Source organism: Bos grunniens, chromosome 8 (genome assembly GCF_055505025.1).
Source record: "Bos grunniens cultivar Pamir isolate PY7600 chromosome 8, Bosgru_T2T1.0, whole genome shotgun sequence".
NCBI classification, from domain to species: Eukaryota; Metazoa; Chordata; class Mammalia; order Artiodactyla; family Bovidae; genus Bos; species Bos grunniens.
In genome coordinates this window covers 50,636,446-50,657,259 of record NC_141172.1, presented here as the reverse complement: position 1 = coordinate 50,657,259, position 20,814 = coordinate 50,636,446, and the positions used below count along the sequence as shown (strand labels likewise).

Genomic DNA, 20,814 nt, shown 5'->3' with positions numbered 1-20,814 from the left:
TGGAAAACTATCCAGTTTACTTCAGGGCCCTTTCTTTTGTTTCAAAAGTTCTGGAAAATTCTATCTACATCAATTTGTATATTAATGCTTTCACCACCGAATCTGATTTATAACATTGATTCAATTGCTAATATTATCAAATAGCATATTTTTCACGGTAACTTTTTCAAGGCTTCTTTGTAAATGGTTAAGAACAGGGAAGGGAACACCCCATGCATAGTCACAATTATCCAGGCTGCATGATTTTATCTAAATTTATCGACTTAATCAAATAATACCAGGTGAGAAAATTTTCCCTTAGGAAAAATGCAGGGTAGAAACTGTACATAATAAATGAACAAAACACCTCTCTTTATAACTTTTGTGATCCCAAACAAAAATAGGTAAGTAAAAATTCAGCTGATAGTATCTAAATCACAATATTATCCTGAAAAAACTTTGAAGTAAAAGCCCAAATTTTAATGTGATCTAGAGATTAGAAACATTCTACTAATCTTTGAAAAATACCTGGGTCATCATAAGCAAGAAATGATTGTGCGTTTCATTTGCTTTCCAAAAACTACCGTACTAACTGGAAAGTGTAAATGTGGCTACATGGGCTCTTACCTTGGAGAATAAGAGTGATAATGTGCTCCATACATGAAAAGCCATATAGGTATCGCAGGCATGTTAGTAAAGAATATAATTACTGCAGAGTAGAAGACAGGAAAAAGAAGCAAACCAGAAAGCCCTGGCAGAGACTTCAGGTACAACATTCAATTCAATATGTTGAACTGGACAGAGTAAAGTCCAGGGGACACTTTGTTTTGCCTCTCCCTTGAGCATCCCTATTCTTAAACAAGTGGGTCACAGGCCAGTAACCACATGAGGAGCAATATTCCCCAGGCACATCCTCAAGTTATTCCCCTGGATTCTTTCTGCAACCATTCTTACCATGGGGACCACCCGGTTTTATATCCAGAAACTTTAGCAGAAAGACACTTGTTTATCTTACAGCAAAGTAGGGATCATTTGTTACCAAAGATTTCCAAGGAAAGATTTCCCTTGGCAAGAGCAGAAAACAAAGCTCTGTACGGGCCGCACACCAGCCACCCCACCGGCGTCTTACTTGTTCTCATTGCTTGCGTCGTAACGGGGCATAGGGTCTAGGTCATTCCCATTCACGTCACAGCTTGCCAGAGCATCCTGGGCCACAGAGGAGAGAGAGAAAGGATACAGATGTTCATTAATTAGCCATGGACCTGAAGGCTCATGACTCCTTAAACACATTTCTGCAAGAGAGTAATTAGATTAAATAAAACACTCATGGTCCAGTGGCGTCAGAATGCCTTGTTCGATAATGATCAGTGTCATATTTTGTCCCATAAAGGTGAAGAAATACTCTCTACAGACCAAAGATGTGCTCAGTCCATCCTTCTAGCACTGTTCCCCCATACCTCGCATTGACCCTTCACCCCAAAACCACCTACTCCGCAAAGTATTACTAGACCACCTAGAAGCAAAGTGATTTATTCTTCATAGACTCTCCCTCTATTGCTTACTTCATTTCTTGAGTGTGCAAATACATTATCACAATTCAGAGATTTCTGGAGACAAAGATTATTAAAGATGAGTATTAGAAATCTACTGTATCAGGTTATCTTATGACCTCTATGAGGGAATATTTGTCTGGTTTCAGATGTTTTATCTACTATGAAAGGGTCTACAATTCAAGACTTCTTATTTATACCCAATGGGCTTTTGCCCCAACTAAAACAATAGTTTTACTTTATGTCAAGGTTTCAAATGAAACAGAGGTTTCTCTGAAACCAAAGCTGCATTTATTTGCTTTTTTAAATAATTTTGAAAAATATTCAAATTTCTAAGAAAAAAAAATTAGTGGATTATTCCATCATTCAAATTTATATCACAGTAGACAGAACTAATTTAAGATGTTTTGAATTTTCTTATGCTTTATGATTTCTGTTATCAGTTTTAATAAAAGTAAATGCTCTTTGCTTTCTGCTTTCTTATCAAAGACTCTTGTTTCTGAAAATAACTTATAGGTACAGGGAGTTTGAAATGTTTGGGGGAAGTAAGTAAAATACACATGACATATAAAGATAGTAAGTCCTGCTTCCCATACAGAGAAACACAAAGCAGCCCAGCTTAGTGTTCATTCAAGCATGAAGGGTGATATCATCTAATTTTACTCATAAGAAAACAGAGGCCTGGGACAGGTTACGTAACTTGGCCACAGGCGTGAAATGAATTGCCTATGGAATGAAGACTGGAAGCCAGGCATCCCATCCAATCCAATGTGCTCTTCTCTACTTTCACCAGCTCTAACCTTAGGAGAACCAAAAGGGTACCTGTAACTGCACAGGTAAATTCTAGAGAATTTTCTTTCAAGGGAGGAAAAAAAATGAAAAAAGGTAAAGAATGCAATCACATTTAGGTTAAGGCTCTTTGTATTTAATCAGATGCATTTCAATGCAGTGGAGAATAGGAATGCTCTATAAAAACTGCACTGCATATGGTGAGAAGTCTTTCTTATCATGGACAGCCATAGTTCTGTTCTTTATATGACCTGGGCTAACTCATTTTAGTGTTCAGGCCTCAGTGTCTACCCTGTAAATGAGGAGTCTGAACTGAAGTTCCTTTGTAAGTTCTAAAGTCTGTTCTGTGAAGACCACGCTTACCTGTGTGTGCTTGGAGGCAGGGTGAGGGCAGCCACTCAAATGTTTGGTTCAAATGAGAACTAAATGAATTTGCAGTTCCTCCTCTCTCTCTCTTTTTCAACCTTAGGGAAAATCATCTAATTTAGGAGAAACTGTTTCAAAATTTCATTGTAGAAATTGACTTGTGAGGTTTCTTGGCTGAATTTTTGAAATGAAAAGGGCAACAGGATTGAATACTGAGACGAAAAGCTAAAGTTGATAAAGTATCAGGTGATATTGGGTGACCCTGAGGGAAGGAAGGTCTTCATAGGTTAGGAATTGGGGTGGCTGTGTGAGCCAGTGGTAGTTTCTGATGTGTCTAGGAAGTGACTTGGAAGTGTCTTATCTGCAAAGATAAAAAGAATCTTTTCAGGTTTATCTGACAAAAGGAAAACTAATCTGAGATTAAGGGTCATGCAATAAGTAATATTAAGCAAATGAGAAAGAAACACTGGAGAAAATATATGGACATTTCTACCTAAATGGTTTCATGTGAAGTTGAAGCAGTATTTGAGAGAGAGGGCAGAGGAGAGATGGCAACAGAGACAAACTGATTCTACTGTGAGGAGAAACCAAGCCTTCCCAGGCTGAAGATAAACGGTGAGAGAGAGAGAGAGAGAGAGAGAGAGAGAGAGAGAGAGAGAAATAGCAGATTTCAAGAGGACATTATGTTCTTTTCTTGGAATCTCAGCCTTAAAGAAAAGGCCACGTCCATTCTGAGTGCATCCACTACAAGGCTCCTCAGGGCCGCTGCTGTGTCCACCAGTTACTGAGGAGCAATGAGGAGAGAAAGCAGCAGGCCTGTGAGAATGGCGAATCCTCTGTACTGATGTGTTTAGGGAACCTACGGGCCAAGCCTCTCTCAGGACTCCCACCAGCTCAGGGCACAGTGAGATAGGCTGGCCTTGCTGACGTTGCTCCTTTAACGACCATGAATATATTCAGTTCAGTTCAGTTCAGTTGCTCAGTCGTGTCCGACTCTTTGCGACCCCATGAATCGCAGCACGCCAGGCCTCCCTGTCCATCACCAACTCCTGGAGTTCACCTAGACTCACGTCCATTGAGTCAGTGATGCCTGCCAGCCATCTCATCCTCTGTCGTCCCCTTTTCCTCCTGCCCTCAATCCCTCCCAGCATCAGAGTCTTTTCCAATGAGTCAACTCTTCGCATGAGGTGGCCAAAGTACTGGAGTTTCAGCTTTAGCATCATTCCTTCCAAAGAAATCCCAGGGCTGATCTCCTTCAGAATGGACTGGTTGGATATATTGGGTTGACCCAAAAGTTCCTCCAGGTTTTTCAATACAATATTACATGAAAACTTGAGGAAACTTTTGGCCAACCCAATAGGAGAGAAGAAAAAAATCTGGAAGTGTAGTCCTCTGAGTTATAGCTTAGAATTTTCTGTGGGGCTCTTCTGTAAACACAGGGCAAACCCTGGCCCCTGACTTTCCTCCTTAAGGGTCAATATGAGTCCTGATTTCATCATGATTTAGAGCTGCTTGTCTTTTCAAGGCTGTGAAAGGAAATTCATAAGCTGATAGAAAATCACCAACTTCATTTTTTTTTCAATAACAACATGAAAACAATATAGGGAAACTCACACAACCAAAGTTTTGGAATTAAAAGAAGTCATGAAGTATAGAGAGGGACATGGGTAAAAGTGACTGAAGTCTTGATGGGTTTGCAGCAATACCAGTGTTCTAGTGGAAATAGTCGTCAACAGGAAAGAGATCAGAAGGCAATGTGGAAGGCACTGGTATGAGTGGGCTCCACCAGGAGTTTCTGCAGGGTCCTGACAGCAATCAGAGAGTTACATCTGCAGATACTAGGGAGTCACTGGAGGCTCTTCAGCAACAAAATGAATATTTTAGGGAGAACACTGAGGTATCAGGAAACACACATTTGGAGCAGAGAATGGCATATTAGGAGATACTTATGGACTTCTAACCAAACTTCCAGACCACCTGACTGCCTCTTGAGAAACCTATATGCAGGTCAGGAGGCAACAGTTAGAACTGGACATGGAACAAGAGATTGGTTCCAAATAGGAAAAGGAGTACGTCAAGGATGTATACTGTCACCCTGCTTATTTAACTTCTATGCAGAGTACATCATGAGAAACGCTGGGCTGGAAGAAGCACAAGCTGGAATCAAGATTGCCAGGAGAAATATCAATAACCTCAGATATGCAGATGACACCACCCTTATGGCAGAAAGTGAAGAAGAACTAAAGAGCCTCTTGATGAAAGTGAAAGAGGAGAGTGAAAAAGTTGGCTTAAAACTCAACATTCAGAAAATGAAGATCATGGCATCTGGTCCCATCACTTCATGGGAAATAGATGGGGAAACAGTGGAAACAGTGTCAGAGTTTATTTTGGGGGGGCTCCAAAATCACTGCAGATGGTGACTGCAGCCATGAAATTAAAAGACACTTACTCCTTGGAAGGAAAGTTATGACCAGCCTAGATAGCATATTCAAAAGCAGAGACATTACTTTGCCAACAAAGGTCCGTCTAGTCAAGGCTATGGTTTTTCCATTGGTCATGTACGGATGTGAGAGTTGGACTGTGAAGAAAGCTGAGCGCCGAAGAATTGATGCTTTTGAACTGTGGTGTTGGAGAAGACTCTTGAGAGTCCCTTGGACTGCAAGGAGATCCAACCAGTCCATTCTGAAGGACATCAGCCCTGGGTGTTCTTTGGAAGGAATGATGCTAAAGCTGAAACTCCAGTACTTTGGCCACCTCATGCGAAGAGTTGACTCATTGGAAAAGACTCTGATGCTGGGAGGGATTAGGGGCAAGAGGAGAAGGGGACGACAGAGGATGAGATGGCTGGATGGCATCACTGAGTCGATGGACGTGAGTTTGAGTGAACTCCGGGAGATGGTGATGGACAGGGAGGCCTGGCGTGCTGCAATTCACAGGGTCGCAAAGAGTCAGACACGACTAAGAGACTGAACTGAACTGAACTGAACTGAACCAAACTTAGGGAGAAGCTGGTGGAAAGGATATGTTTGGAGAGTAGGGGACAGAAGGGTCACTGACCTATTTACAGGCAGGAAATATCACAGAGGTAAAGGGGACTGAGAAACCCCAGGGACAGAAACCGACCTGTGTCCACTGAGCACTGGGCAACAGGACTGTGGTTTTCAGTGAAAGTACTGAGTCTCAGCCCTTTCACTTGCTCTGTGATCTCAGGCTTACCATATGTTCTGAGTCCTGGAATCATGGTTCTTTCTTAAACAAGGGAATTGGCTGATTCCTGAGGACTATGGGGAGAATATCATTATTGTCCTTTAATAGGGGTAGAGGCAGAGAGAGAAAGAGACTCACAGAACAACTTGAGAAGAGTTATAAGTACACTTTCTCCATAAAGGAAAGTAGGAGTGTTATCTGGCTGCATGGATGAATTGTTGAGAGGAGCAGCTGTTGGCAGCAGCAGCTGGGGTTTCTGCTACCTTATCACCTGCTTTTTGTCATCACAATATCAAAGGCACAGGAAAGTGGATAGCATTATCTCCTGATTCCTGTCCTCTGAGAGAATCTTCTGTAAGATGGGAGCAATACATAACAGCTATTTTTCAGTGACTTTCCTCCTTTTGTTGTTGTTTAGTCACTAAGTTGTGTCTGACTCTTTTGTGACCCTGTGGACTGTAGATGGACTGTGGACTGTCAGGCTCCTCTGTCCATGGGACTTCCCAGGCAAGAATACTGGAGTTGGTTACCATTTCCTTCTCTAGGGGATCTTCCTAACCCAGGGATGGCACCTGCATCTCCTGCATTGGCAGGTGGAATATTTACCCCTGAGCCACCTGGGAAAGCTCCATGCTTTCCCCCATTTTGATCATCCTCACGTGAGTTCCATTGTTTCCCAGGAGGGAGGCATTGTGACCACAGTAACCACTCACATAGTTTTGCATCAGATCTGGATGGGTCCTCTCGATGCCGTCGTCCAGGATAGTGACCACGATGTTCTTTCCCGTGTAGCCTCTCTTCCAGGCTCCTTCGATGTTCATGTCTGACTGGCAGGGATGCGTGTTGTCACTGCAGTGCTAAAGGAGGAAGAGGGAGAATTGGACATTGCAGATTACAAAAACGGAGAGGAGATGCGAGAATTACCTACTTAAGACAATACATTAATTTGGTGGATTGCCTGTTCAAGTAGAAGCACAGATCTCCAACATGACAACAGGGGAAGAGGGGAAGGAGAGACGTGGGTAAGGCAAGAGAAACAGAAATCTCTTCTGCCAGGTCTGCCTTAGATCCTTTGGGAAAACACGATAAGGTATCTCAACAGCAGAGCAATGAGTGCACCATTTTATTGTTAGCATTTATTAATGACACATAAAAAAGGCCTTGTAGCATTTCATTTATAAACCCAAACTAGATAACAGAAGAACATTATAATTTCTTAACCAGGCACCTAGTAAAGCCTGGCTACAAATGAGAAAAACCTCAGCAGCTTCTGTACAGTGTCAGCCAGAGGTGTGCCACTGCTGTGAGAAACCCAAAAAGAGAAAAAAATAACAATCTCCTCAAACTTCTTTCAGTAAATTAACAATGAGCATTGCACCATAATTTGCAGGGGGTGAACAGAGTCATTCAGCACTACTTTGAGAAGGGAGGGAAGAGGAGTGCACAGTCCAGACGGGGGACAGACACAGGAAAATGTGTGTGAGGGCTTTGAAGGGCAGGCTGAAGAGCCAGTGAACCTTAGCTCATTATGCGTAGTGATTTCATTCCACAATGGCTACAACATACAAACACATCAAGAGATGAATTAAACCAGCAGTTCTTCCCAATATAATTGACTAGCATTCATCCAACCCACACAATTATTCCTTCAAAGTCCATCTCTGTGAAATATCCCTCTGAGTGGTATTGTTTTCCAGGTTCTTAAGGCTCAGTTAGAGGAACAAAGGAAAAGGGATGTGCCACTCTAGCCTACTGCCATGGCAACGCAAGCCACCCCAGGTCCACACCATTCACTATCTTCCTCCGGCTTTGTAACCGTTCAGTACTTCAGGAGGGGAGGAGAACGCGTGCTCTGTAGGCTCGAGGAATAATGACGACCCCATTGACACGGATTCATCTAACACATACTTTGCTGAGCGCTTATTGCACGCGGGGGAATAGCAGTGAACAAGGACAATGAGGTCCCCTGTCCTCGTGACCTCTCTAAATGGGAAACCCAGGTGCTAAAGAAAACAAAGAAGACTATTTGTAGCACTCCTTATGTTTTAAAGGAATTGAAGAGGGTAATATGGCAGTCAATACTGAGGGGACTGAGTACACACCTCTCTCGGAAGGATGGTCAAAAAAAGACCCCAGTTTTTGAGAAAGTGAAATGTGAGTTGAGATATGTCTGAAGAGAAAGAGCTGGCTTGCCCAAGAGCTCAGAGCTCATCTTGGTAGTGCTTGTGCTTAGTAGCTCAGCCGTGTCCAACTCTTTGTAACCCCATGGACTGCAGCTCGCCAAGCTCCTCCGTCCATGGGATTTTCCAGGCAAGATTAGTGGATGTGAGGGGAAATGGCACAGAAAGTAGCAGGTTAGAAGGGATAACAGAAGTCAGGTCTTCCTGAGCTTTGTAGCCATGACTTGACTTCTATTTTAAATACAACCTAAATGAAAGTCCTTGAGAGTCCCTTAGACAGCAAGATCAAACCAGTCAATTCTAAAGGAAATCAACCCTGAATATTCACTGGAAGGTCTAACGCTGAAGCTCCAATACTTTGGCCACCTGAGGCGAAGAGCCAACTCATTGGAAAAGACTCTGATGCTGGTAAAGACTGAAGGCAGGAGGAGAAGGGGGCGACAGAGGATGAAATGGCATCATCAACTCAATGGACATGAGTTTGAGCAAACTCTGGGAGACAGTGAAGGACAGGGAAGCCTGCAGTCCATGGGGTGACAAACAGCCGGACATGACTCAGAGACTGAACAACAACAAAATGGAAGCTTACCTCTTTCCAAATTTCATCCCTCAATGTCACATGGTAACAAGTGGCAGACACCTCTAGTATCTCCTGACACGAATTTGTTAATTTATTCTCCAAAGGAGATTGCCTTTTGTTGAACATTATAAGCACACTTGAGTAGTTTTATGGATTCATTCTAACAAATGGTATACCCATCTTTCAACACAGATAATATCAATTTTGTTGAAAATAGAGGCTTATATATTTTATGAACATTTGCAACTTTCTGTTACTTTCTTGATTCCTTCTGGCACTTGAGGCCCTGCACACACTGACCCGAATTCCATTCTCCCCTTGCTCCCCAGTTTTTGGAGTACAGCTTGGGAACAACTTCTTCCCAAAAAGCTTTCCTTCATTCTTCAGCCTAGTTGGCTATCTCTTCTCTTAGGAATGAAGACAGACAGACACATACATATATTTTGTTCTACACAATCTAACCCCTACACACTGAATTCTGCTTCACTATGGTTGACTGTTGAAACGTGTATGTAAATTTTGTCTCCTTTGACTGTAAGCCCCTAGAAGACTATGCATTAAACCAATTCTAATCTAGGATTTCAGTCAATATTAGCTGATCAATTACACCCCAAAAGTGAGGGCATATTCTCACTTTATATCCAAGTTCACAACTGCCAAATACTTGCTCCTCTGACCTCGTCAGAGATAGCCCAGCCAGCTAATGCTTGGTTAATAGATCACGAAAGAAATAGTGCAGGTTTCCAAAATGCCAATGTTTTTCGGAAGTCTCATTCTGGCCAACAGTTTGGGCCGCACCTAATCAAATATTTTAATTTAACAGAAAGCAACTTTGACAGGTTTCTATTTCATTTTTTCCTTTTTCAAAACCTGTTCTGGCCACCTGTGGTATCATTTGTGACATGAAGTAATGTTAATGTAGCCAAGAAGTGGGCCGGAGGAAGGAAGTGTACAGGAAATGGGTCACCCACACATGGGATGACCGTCCTGGAGTGGAAGGATGCTGCCTGAAATTGCAATTATGAAAATTGAAGAAAACCAGCCGTGTATGGAAAACATGTGTGTTCAAAGTGGAGCAATTAGGCTTCTTTCTTCCACCTCTGCTTTTGTTGAATCTGACTTCACCATTAAATATTTTTGTACCACTTTTTCTTTTCATCTGCCAACATGATACAGGAGAAAGAGGCCGGAGGGGAAATATCCAATTGATACTTTCATATGGATAATTTACTATTGCAGGTGGCTGAAATGTCAAAGAAAAAAAGATAATGAGAGCCAGGGGTGTTTCTGCAAGTCATAAGATTAGTGGACCCTTAAATCAGGACCCTTTAACCTGAATGTGACCTTTAGATTTTTAATACCTATTTCAAGTGGTCCAGGCTTCTGAACGTGTTTCTAATGTTGTTTCATATGCCCAAGATACCCAAAGAGCAAAGACTGAAGAGAATATCGATTCCAGTCAACATGGCCCAAGTGAAAAGGAATTAATCATTTCCTTAAATGCCTGATCAAAATGGTCTTTAAATTGGACTCTATTTATTTGACAGCAATCTATGTTAGAGCATCACCCAAAGGCCAAAGGAGCACATATTAACTATGACTTCCTCATACTCAGTCCGCCATGTTGAGAACTGGAGGAACTAATAAAACTAGTTTCTGGAATTCTGTTACCACATATGCAGTCCCCAGACTGGTATTCAAAAAAGGGATGGGTCAGAAACTTCCAGCTTATTTGAAGCAGATGAAAAACACATATTTGCGCTGTATAGGTACAATAAATATTCACAGTAAATTTAGGTACCTTCAGCTTTGAAAAATGTCTTGTGTTTCAATGATGGTCTACACGTAGATGACAAAGTATTTAGAAAGGACACAAAGCAGCAAATATCTGCAGAAACAATGGTTACTACATGGTCTCTCAGTGTTCTTATCTGTAAAACCTTTTATTCTTTTCAGGAATGAAATTTTAGGGAGATTGTTCTGTGAGTTCTAGAAACAGCCTCTTCCATACCAGGGCTATGAGCTATTTTGCTTATAAACCACTCTGGGTGTGTCCACTTCTCTTGTGTCTTTATAAACATATCACAGTGCTTGCTCAATGAAAGAACAGTTTGTACCCAAAATAAACACCTTTGTTATGCTCTCACCATCATTTTCTTCAGACTGGGGGGTGGGGAGGAACCCTCAGTGTCATTGTTTTTAAACTTTTCCAGGTTCTTAAGGTCTCTAATGAACTGCCAATTTATATGCTGCCAATAGCCTGTTAACATTGAAAACATCTGTTGTTCATTGTCATTGATACAGTGGTTCATAAGACTGCATCTCTGACTATACAATGATAATAAAAGAGTAGAATTAAATATAAATATCTGCTTTAAGAAACAGACTCAAAGACCCAGGAAATAAATTTATGGTTACCAAATGGGGGAAGCAAGGGAGGGATAAATTAGGATCTTGGGATTAATAGATACACACTAATTATATAAAATTGATAAACAACAAAGTCCTACTGGATAGCATAGGACACAATGTTCAATGTCTTATAATTATCTATAATGGAAAATAATCGGAAAAAAAGAAAATATATATTCTGAATACCAGAAACTAACACAACATTGTAAATCAACTATACTTCAATAAAAATAATTAAAATGTAAAAATCTATTTTATAGACAAACTCAGAAACATATCTAGTTAACTTATTAAGGTGTAATATGCCTGGAATTCTTTGTAAAATCTGGAGTCTAAGGTTCTAAGAAATGGAAAAAAATAGAATCGTTACTCCTTTAAGTGGACATAGAACTGACATCTAGATTCTTACCATAGCCAAGCATTGTACTAATCCCTTTATATGAACTAGCTTTATGTAAGACTCAGAACAGCTGGAGGGAGGTACTTTTATTATCTCCTTTTAACAGCTAAAGAACACAGGACTTAATCAGCCTTTAACCTTCTAGAGGTCAAACAGCTGGTCAATAGCAGAATTAGGATTCAAAACCAAGCAGTCCTATGTTCTAAGGAGAAATAGATTACTATGAAATGATGATCCTCTTCATTATTTTGAGATTTAGGTTAGGCAAACTTGAAAGGACAATTGATCTTTGTAAGGATAGCTAAGATGATCAGAATAGTTTTTATTTGTGGCTGGGGCCTCAGCTGGTGGTTGGAGATTACAAACGGGGTGTAGGAAGAGAGAATGGTGTCCAACTATTTTCTAGTACATTGGTCAAATGACCCCCTATGTATCATCATGTTTTACTTCACATATTTATACTAGTATGCCAACTCTGCTGGAACCATGAATTACATCTACCATCATATGGGTTGAGGCTTCCCTGGTGGCTCAGACAGTAAAGAATCTGCCTGCAATGTGGGAGACCTGGATTCAACCCTGGGTTGGGAAGATCCCCTGGAGAAGAGAACAGCTACCCACTCCAGTATTCTGACCTAGAGAATTCCAAGGACACAGGAGCCTGGCAGGCTACAGTCCATGGGGTTGCAAAGAGCTGGACATGACTTAGTGACTAAGCACACATAATATGGGTTGACCAAATGAACTTTTTGGCCAACACAATTTAACTGGTGGAAAATTATATCTCACTCACAAAATTTTAAGAGTGTCCCACTTAATACCAAAAAAAAATTTTTTTAATAAAAAAAATTAGAAGAAATGTTGTATAAAAATGCCAAATAGAGGATAATGAAAATAAACCTAGCTCCTAAAACTCCACTCATAAATGAGAATCAAAAAAACTGAGGCAGCATAGTCAGTAGATCTTTGACAAAGGAGTGAAGGCAATATAATGGACCTAAGATAGTCCCTTCAACAAATGGTGATGGAACAACTAGACGTCCACATGCAAAAAAACAAAAGTGGGGGGACTTCCCTGGCAGTCCATGGGTTAAGAATCCACTTGCCAATGCAGGGGACATGGGTTCAAGCTCTGGTCTGGGAAGATCCCACATGCCACGAAGCAACTAAGCCCACACGCCAAGTGCTACTGAGCCCGTGTTCTAGATTCCATGTGTCACTACTGAAGCCTGGGCACCCTATAAGGCGGTGATCTGCAACGAGAGAAAGTGAGAGTGAAGTCGCTCAGTCGTGTCCGATTCTTTGCGACCCCAGGGACTGTAGCCTACCAGGCTCCTCCATCCATGGGATTTTCCAGGCAAGAATACTGGAGTGGTTTGCCATTGCCTTCTCCAAGAGAAGGCACCACAATGAGTAGCCCACTGTTGCAGAAGACACAGAAAGCCTGTGAGAAGTAACGAAGACCCACCACATCCAAATAAATGAATAAATAAAATTTAAAAAAAGAATCACATCTTTTGTGACAATTAACTCAAAATAGCTCATAGACTTTAATATGAAATGCAAAACTAAAATGAAATCCTAGAAGATAACATAGGAGAAAAATCTAGATGATCTTGTGTATGTTGATGACTTTTTAGATACAACACTAAGGACATAATGCATGAAAGAAATTACTGAAGAGATGGAAACTTCTGCTCCATGAAAGACAATGTCAAGAGAAGGAGAGGACAAGCCATAGGACAGGAAAAAATAGTTGCAAAAGGACTGTTGTTCGAAATGTACAAAGTACTCTCAAACTCAACGGGAAGAAAAAAAAGTCAATTAAAAAATGAGCCAGGGACCTTTATAGACACCTCACTGAAAAAGATGATACACATAAAGTAAATAAGCATATGAAAAGATGTTCCAAATCATATGTCACCAGAGAAATGCAGATTAAAACACCTATTAGAATGGCTAAAATCCAGAATATGACACCACCAAATGTTGGTGAAGACGTAGAGCAACAGGAACTCTCTCATTCATTGCTGGCAGAAATTAAAATCATATAGTCACTTCAGAAGATTGCTTGGAAGTTTCTTAGAAAACTAAATATACTCTTAACCATATGGATCCAGCAACTGTGTTCCTTGGCATTTACCTAAAGTAGCCGAAAATTTAGTTCCACATAAAAACCTGCAAAGGGATACTACAGCAGCTTTATTCATAATTGCCCAAACTTGGCAGCAACCAAGATGTCTGAGGATGAATAGATAGATAAACTGTGGTGCCATGGAAAATGAAATATTATTTGGTGCTTAAAAAGAGATGAGCTAGCAAGCCATGAAAAGACTGGGAGGAAACTTAAATGCATATGACTGAGTAAAAGAAGTCAATCTGAAAAGGCTAAAAAATGTATGTTTCCAACTATATGGCATTCTGGAAAAGGCAAAACTATGGAGGAAGTAAAAAGATCAGTGGTTGATAGGGACTGAGGATCAGGGGACAAACAGGAGAGCACTAAGGATTTTTAGTGCAGTGGAAGTGCTCTGTATGAAACTATAATGATGAATACACGTCACTGTACATTTGTCTAAACCCACAGAATGAACACCACGAAGAGTTAATCTTAATGTAAACTACAGATCTAGGATATAAGATGTGTCAATGCAGGTTCATCAACTGCAGCAAATGTATCGCTCTAGAGGGAGATGTTGATATTGAGGGAGGCTGTGTATGTGTCAGGGTAGGCGGCATATGGGAAATCTCTGTATTTTCCTCTCCATTTGTTGTGAAGTTAAAACTTCTCTTTAAAAATTAGTCTTTTAGAAGAAAAGAAGATGAATTTCACAGAGCAGCCAAAGGGTAACTGGATGATCTATGAATTTAGTTTAGTGGACAAGCTTTCTCTCATTTGTAAATTTTGTGATCCTCTTTGAATCTTTCCAAGCCTGATACATCTTTAATTAGAAACTTTCAGTACTAAAAACATTTAAGAAAGTAAAAACAATAAGCCAACAACAACAGCAATAAAAAAATCTTGTTTTCTTTAAGGAATTTCAACATGTCTTGTCTTATTGTTTGGAGACCCGGTTTCAGCTACATTACCTGACCATGATGATAAAGGGTAACCAGTCTCTGAAACTTACTGGATATTTTTGCAACACTAAGACTGAGCTTACCTTTACATATATGGTCCTCTGCATGTGCTATGGTTCTCACTATTCTCAAATAGCTCAGATTAAAAAACCAGATCCAGATTTCAGATCTGGAAATCTGGATCTTAAACCACACCTCCTTCTCTCCTGTTTCCTTTGATTTTCACAGCACCTTGCAGTTCAGGTCATTGGTTCTGATCCACTACTTTTAATCTTTAACTCAGTTTAGATTTTCAATCTATCCTCCTGGCATTAAAACAATTTTATCAATCCCCTACTACATTCTGGCCACTATATGGTCAAAGCAACGTTATTACACTCAAGTCCTTGAAGTCCAGTTTGTATGACAAACAAGGAGCTTACTTTTCTTTCTTTTTTTTTTTCCAAAAACAACACAAGTATTGTAACAGGAGTTCTCAGGGTATTGTGGGAACATGGAACCCAGTCAGGGGAATGTGTGGGAAGGCTGAGACCACTTCTGAGAGAAAATGACATTTAAGCCCCCAAATATGAGTTGACTAGCCAGAGGGCAAGCAAGGGACAAGGAGAATGTGTTCACAGAGCTCAACCTGATGCTCTGTGACAATCTAGAGGAGTAGGGAGGGAGGGAGGTTCAAGAGGGAGGGAACATGTATATACTTATGGCTACTTCACATTGTGTGGCAGAAACCAGCACGACTTTGTAAAGCAATTATCCTCCAATTAAAAATAAATTTTTAAAAAGTGGATGTGTTTATTTTTTATGAGGGTATAGAATAATCCGAGAGAGACTGGAATGCTCAAAAAATGGAAAAAAATTCAGTACCGCTGAAGGATACAGATGTGAGAGGTGGGGGGAAGATGAGAAAAATGGAGAGAGATGAAACTGGAGAGGCCAGACTGCAAACGTTCCTACAAGCCATGTTTTTTTCCCCCCTAATTTTTGAACTTTATCATAATTTGATGAAAAGACCATTCAAGAGTTGTAAGATAGGGACGGACATGTTTTGGATGCCTAAAGTGCATCTTAAACTTAATTCTCAAGAAAAACACTTGATCTCCACCCTCTCTGACCTCTCCAAAGCTGCTCAGGCCCAGGCTTCTCGCCTCCCCTACAACAGTGCATGGCATCTACAGCTGCTCTCCTCTATAGACACCCATCAGCAAATCCTTCCCAACAGCTATAGAACCTGACCTCTTCCCACTATTTTCATGGCTACAAACCAACTTTAGCTACTATCATCTCTTATTCCTCTAAGGTCTATTTTGCATACAGTGGTAATAGTGATCTTTATAAACTGTGTCAGAGTTATTCTCAATAAATATTCCAATAATTCCCAGTGACTTTACCTCACACTTCCAATATACTCCCTGTCTATTCTACAGCCTATAAAGTGCTCGTGACCTGATCTGGAGCTGTCTCCCTGACCTTCTGACCCATCCCTCTCATTCCCATTCACTCCATTCTACCACACTGTCCTCTCCCTCTCCAGCCCTACTCCCACCTCAGGGCCTTGACACTTCCTATTCTCCCACATGCGGATGTTCTTCCTCAGAGTCTGCGAGGCTCTCTCTTGTGCCCCAATATCACCTCCTAAGAGAGGCTCTTCCTAGTAAACCTATCTGAGATGGCATTCTGTGTCACTCTCTGCCCTTGACTCTGATTTCCCTTTCTTCATAGCACTCCTGCCTACCACATTATCTATCGATTTGAATCTTTACTGTTTGTCTCCCACACTGGATTGTAAACTCCATGAAGGCAGTCACTCTGCCTTGTTTATTTCTGTATTTGCATTGTCTAACACACAGAAGTTCAATAATTATATACCAACCGAAAGAACAGATTGAGTTTTAAGAAGTCATTATGGGTCTTCCCGAACATATAGGAAAGCATGGAGACCAAACCTGAAGAGAGAACTAGTGATTGAGAGATGACAGAGGTCTAGATTAGTGGAACCGTAGAAACCATAGTATTTGATATACAACACGCATTCTACATAAAATCATGAGTTTTCATGGCAACATGTGTATCCATTGCAAGTTTTGCCTAAAGAAACAATAGTGGGGAGTAACCTGAAACATCAGGTGATCCAAATTCTTAATCGTTTGACAACATTCCCAGCCGGTGGTAATCCTCCTTCTACCTTGATTTGTCCAACCCCAGAGAGCTCACTGCCTTAAAGAGCTGGGTAGCACTAAGACTGGAGAAGGCGATGGCACTCCACTCCAGTACTCTTGCCTGGAAAACCCCATGGATGGAGGAGCCTGATAGGCTGCAGTCCATGGGGTCGCTAAGAGTCGGATACAACTGAGTGACTTCACTTTCACTTTCAGGCATTCTACAGATTTGTTGATAACAACAGTGAATGAATATGGTGAGAGAAGAGAGAGGAATCAAGAAAGATCAAATATCTGGCTTGGACTACAGAGCAAACGATCACTTATTGAGAAAAGAAACACAGGAAGAGGGGAAAATTTGGCTGGAGAATGAAAATAGTGAGTTCAGTTTTAGAGACATGGAAATTTAAATAACATCCAACAGGAGTAGCCTATATAGTGATTGGATATGTGGATCTAAAGTTTCTTTCTGCCCAGATCCACAAGTGAATTCTTCCTAAAATATTGGCATCGTGCTGTCATTTCCCACCTCAAATCTATTTCACATCCATAAAGCACGAACATCTTGGCCTCTGAGCTGCTTCACAAGCTGGCAATGAGCACACACTGTCTAGTGCCATTTGTTGCCTCAAAGTGCAAATTCCCTAAGGGCCATATATATATATATATATATATATATATATATATATAGTGTATACATTTGACGGTCTTAGCAAATTCAAGGTCATCACCACCTGTGGCTGACAGCAAACACGGACCCAATTTCCACCATTCCCTGTGCCTATAGCACATGAATTCCTCATGAAGCAAGAGGGTTTTTCTTCACCTTTTGATTCTGGGTGGGCCTGGTGACTTGCTTTGGCCAAAAGAGTATAGCAGAAGTAACAGTGCTCCATTTCCATACTTCCTGCATTCTTCCTGGCTGCCATGTGTACAAGCCAAGGTAGCCTGCTAGCAGCCGGGAGACTATATGGAACAGATAAAACTGTCCCAGCTGAACTCACACCAAACAAGTTAGCCCCCAGCTGACCTAGAATGGCTCACAGATGCATCTGTGAGTCAAATTCAGCTCCAATTTCAGACATGCAGAATCATAAATCTAACAAACAGCTGTTGCCTTAAACTACAAAATTTCGGGAGTGGTCTTTATACAGTAAAAACCAACTAACACATAAAGTTATAAGTCTGAGGAAACTAAGCCAAGCCAGAAAGAAAGGGTGAGAAATCAGCAAATCAAGGTGAACTATTGATAGCTTATCTAGAAGCAAAAAAGAATTGATTTTGTAGTTGAGGAGGAAGCACAGTAAGAATGCTTAATGTATCAAATATACAATTTGAAAGCAAATTCAAAGTTCCCTGGGATTAATTCCCTTCACAGGAAGCTCAGTGCTTTCCTGCTCATCCCACACAGCCCTCATATCAGCAATTTCTAATTTTATATAGGTTTTATCTTCTCAATGAAATTTCAAGCTTCTTGTAGTAATGAAGTCGTCATTACAAATTTTAATAACCTCTGGAGTTCCTAGTAAAAGTGCTCAACAATTTATAAATTGATATTCAATGGAGAAGGCAGAAGTAAATTCTGAGATAAAATGCAGAAGAAAATTTACATAGGTAACACGTAAATGGAGGTAATAGAAAAGGTTCAAATAAGATCTAGAAATCTTTTCTTTTGCTCATGGCCCATAATAGGGCATCTAGTTATTCAACTTTACCAACAAAAGATTTAAAAAATACCAAAGATTCAAGAAATAATAGGAAATGTGCAAGGACTAAAGCCTTCACCAGGAATTATACAAGAAAAAAGGACCATCAATGAAATATTTCCTCATTCATAAAAAGCAACAAAATTGAGTCACCCATGATGTGGCTGAACCTAGAACCTGTCATACAGAGTGAAATAAGTCAGAAAGAGAAAAACAAATATTGTATATGGAACTGAAAGTCGCTCAGTCATGTCCGACTCTTTGTGACCCCATGGACTATACAGTCCATGGAATTCTCCAGGCCAGAATGCTGGAATCCCTTCTCCAAGGGATCTTCCCAACCCAGGGATCAAACCCAGGTCTCCTGCATTGAAGGTGGATTCTTTACCATCTGAGCCACCAGGGAAGCCCTTGGGATAAATTAATATATATTAACACATATATATGTAATCTAGAAAAATGGTACTGATGAACCTATTTGCAGAGCAGGAATAGAAATGCAGATGGAGGGAACAGATTTATGGACTCAGGGATGGGGGAAAGGAGGGAGTGGGACGAACTGAGATGGTAGCATTGACATACGTACACTACCATGCGTAAAATAGCTAGCTAGTGGGAGCCGCAGTATAGCATAGGGAGCTCAGCGCAGTGCTCTATGATGACCTAGAAGGGTGGGATGGGGTGGGGGGAGGGAGATTCAAGAGGAGGGGACATGTGTATATATATGACTGATTCACATTGTTGTACAGCAGAAGCTAACAACTACATTCCAATAAAAAAGGACATTCATTTGGGGGTACTGAGTATACTAATGCCCCGCTAATGATGTTCAACACTCTTGGCAGATGTCAGAAGAGACGCAACACTGTGACACATGAGCCATTATCCCCTTACAGGCTGTTTGGAAGATTCTCCTGGCCAGAGAAGAATTTGGGGATGCAAGTCTGTTTCCTCTGGAACAGTACAGGGTATGATGCTTCAAAGTAAACACTTCTTGACCCTTCTCTGGCATCCAGTCAATGGCTTAATGTTAATACTATTTTTCTTCTACGTCATGCAGTAAATTCTTCCATGAGTTGAGGAGACATTTGGTGTTACCAAATGACTTTTCCTGATTATGAATCAAGCACCAAATATTCATAATACACTATTCTTTGTCCAAACTGTGCAATTAGTAAATTAGTAATTTGTCTTTGCTTAGGGATAATATCAATTGAAATGTTTTCCTCAAGAGTCTATAAAGCCAAGAAATAATTCCTACACTGGAGTTCAAGAAAATGAATTTGAGAAGCGACTCAGCATTATTTAATAATTATGCAAACATTAGCAAATAACAAACCTCATTCATTTCTAAAATGTAACTTCTTTACATAGTTTACAAAATTCTGCTTGCATAGAACTCTCTTACTCTCTTGTCTCCTTTATGTAGAAATCTTACTCAGAAACTCCTGTCTCTTCTTTTTTCAAGATCTCAGGAAGAAAAGCCAATAGATTGGAGGACTTTGCCTTTTCTTTACAGTGAGTAGGATGCAGCATACTTCAGATAGTTGGTTAGCAACTGACTTTAGAATTCAGTTGCTCCGCTATTTCTATTTTTCAATAGAAGTTTTCACAGAAGTTCCGAAAAGAAATGACAGATAACATTAAAAAAAATAATATTAGAGACCTTTAAGGTCAAGGAGGAAAAATCTGAATATCATTTGAAAATATGGGATATCTTCAAATACCCTAATATGTCATATTTCTTCATTTATATTGTTTCATAAATGGCAATATTCTTCTGAAACATAATAGTAGAGGCAGCTATTTTTCAGGCAAGGAAAAAAATCCATTTTACAGTTAGAAAAATAATGAAGAACTACTATAAACCTATTCCAGAATTTCCCAACCTTCAAGCATTCTGCCATCAGGTTTTGACCACATAATCATTTTCTCTTAGATGGTGGATGGACAGATGAATGGACAGAGGGACAAGAGTGGATAGACAGTGAAGGAAACAGACAACACATGCAGGTTTACCTTCCAAGGCTTATTATATTTTAATGTTCTTTTTTTCCAAATTTCTATTGAAGGAGGTGTACCTTTCCAGGATCCTGCAGAGCTTATGAACACTTCCACGCCCCTAAGTCAATTCTTCGAAAGGATATTTTCAATCAAGACCAAGTCAAAAAATGAAACATATGTATAAGGGAGAGGACACAGAAGGATGGAAGAGGAAGAGAGGGTCAAATCTGCATGACAGTGGAGCTACGCACAGTCAAGTGATGTCCAGAGCTGTTAGACAGCTCATACCTTTCCAGAAGAACCACTGGAACTTTCCTAATAGAACATAAACTTCAGTTTCTCTATGTATTTAAAGTTAACATAGAGAGCAGCATAAATCTGGTCTTAAATAGTGGTTTCCTTAA

General features: G+C 40.4%; 1 protein-coding gene across 4 annotated transcripts in view; it reads right to left on the bottom strand.

The window, feature by feature from the left end:
* PCSK5 (proprotein convertase subtilisin/kexin type 5) overlaps positions 1-20,814 on the bottom strand; it is a 522,373-nt gene that overhangs the window by 372,690 nt on the left and 128,869 nt on the right. For all 4 annotated transcript variants that reach the window (XM_086415564.1, XM_086415560.1, XM_086415561.1 and 1 more), the window contains exons 4-5: positions 6,605-6,748; positions 1,109-1,185 (exon numbers count right to left, since the gene is read on the bottom strand). In XM_086415564.1, the coding sequence (XP_086271690.1) occupies positions 1,109-1,185; positions 6,605-6,748 (221 nt within the window). The remainder of the gene's footprint in view (positions 1-1,108; positions 1,186-6,604; positions 6,749-20,814) is intronic.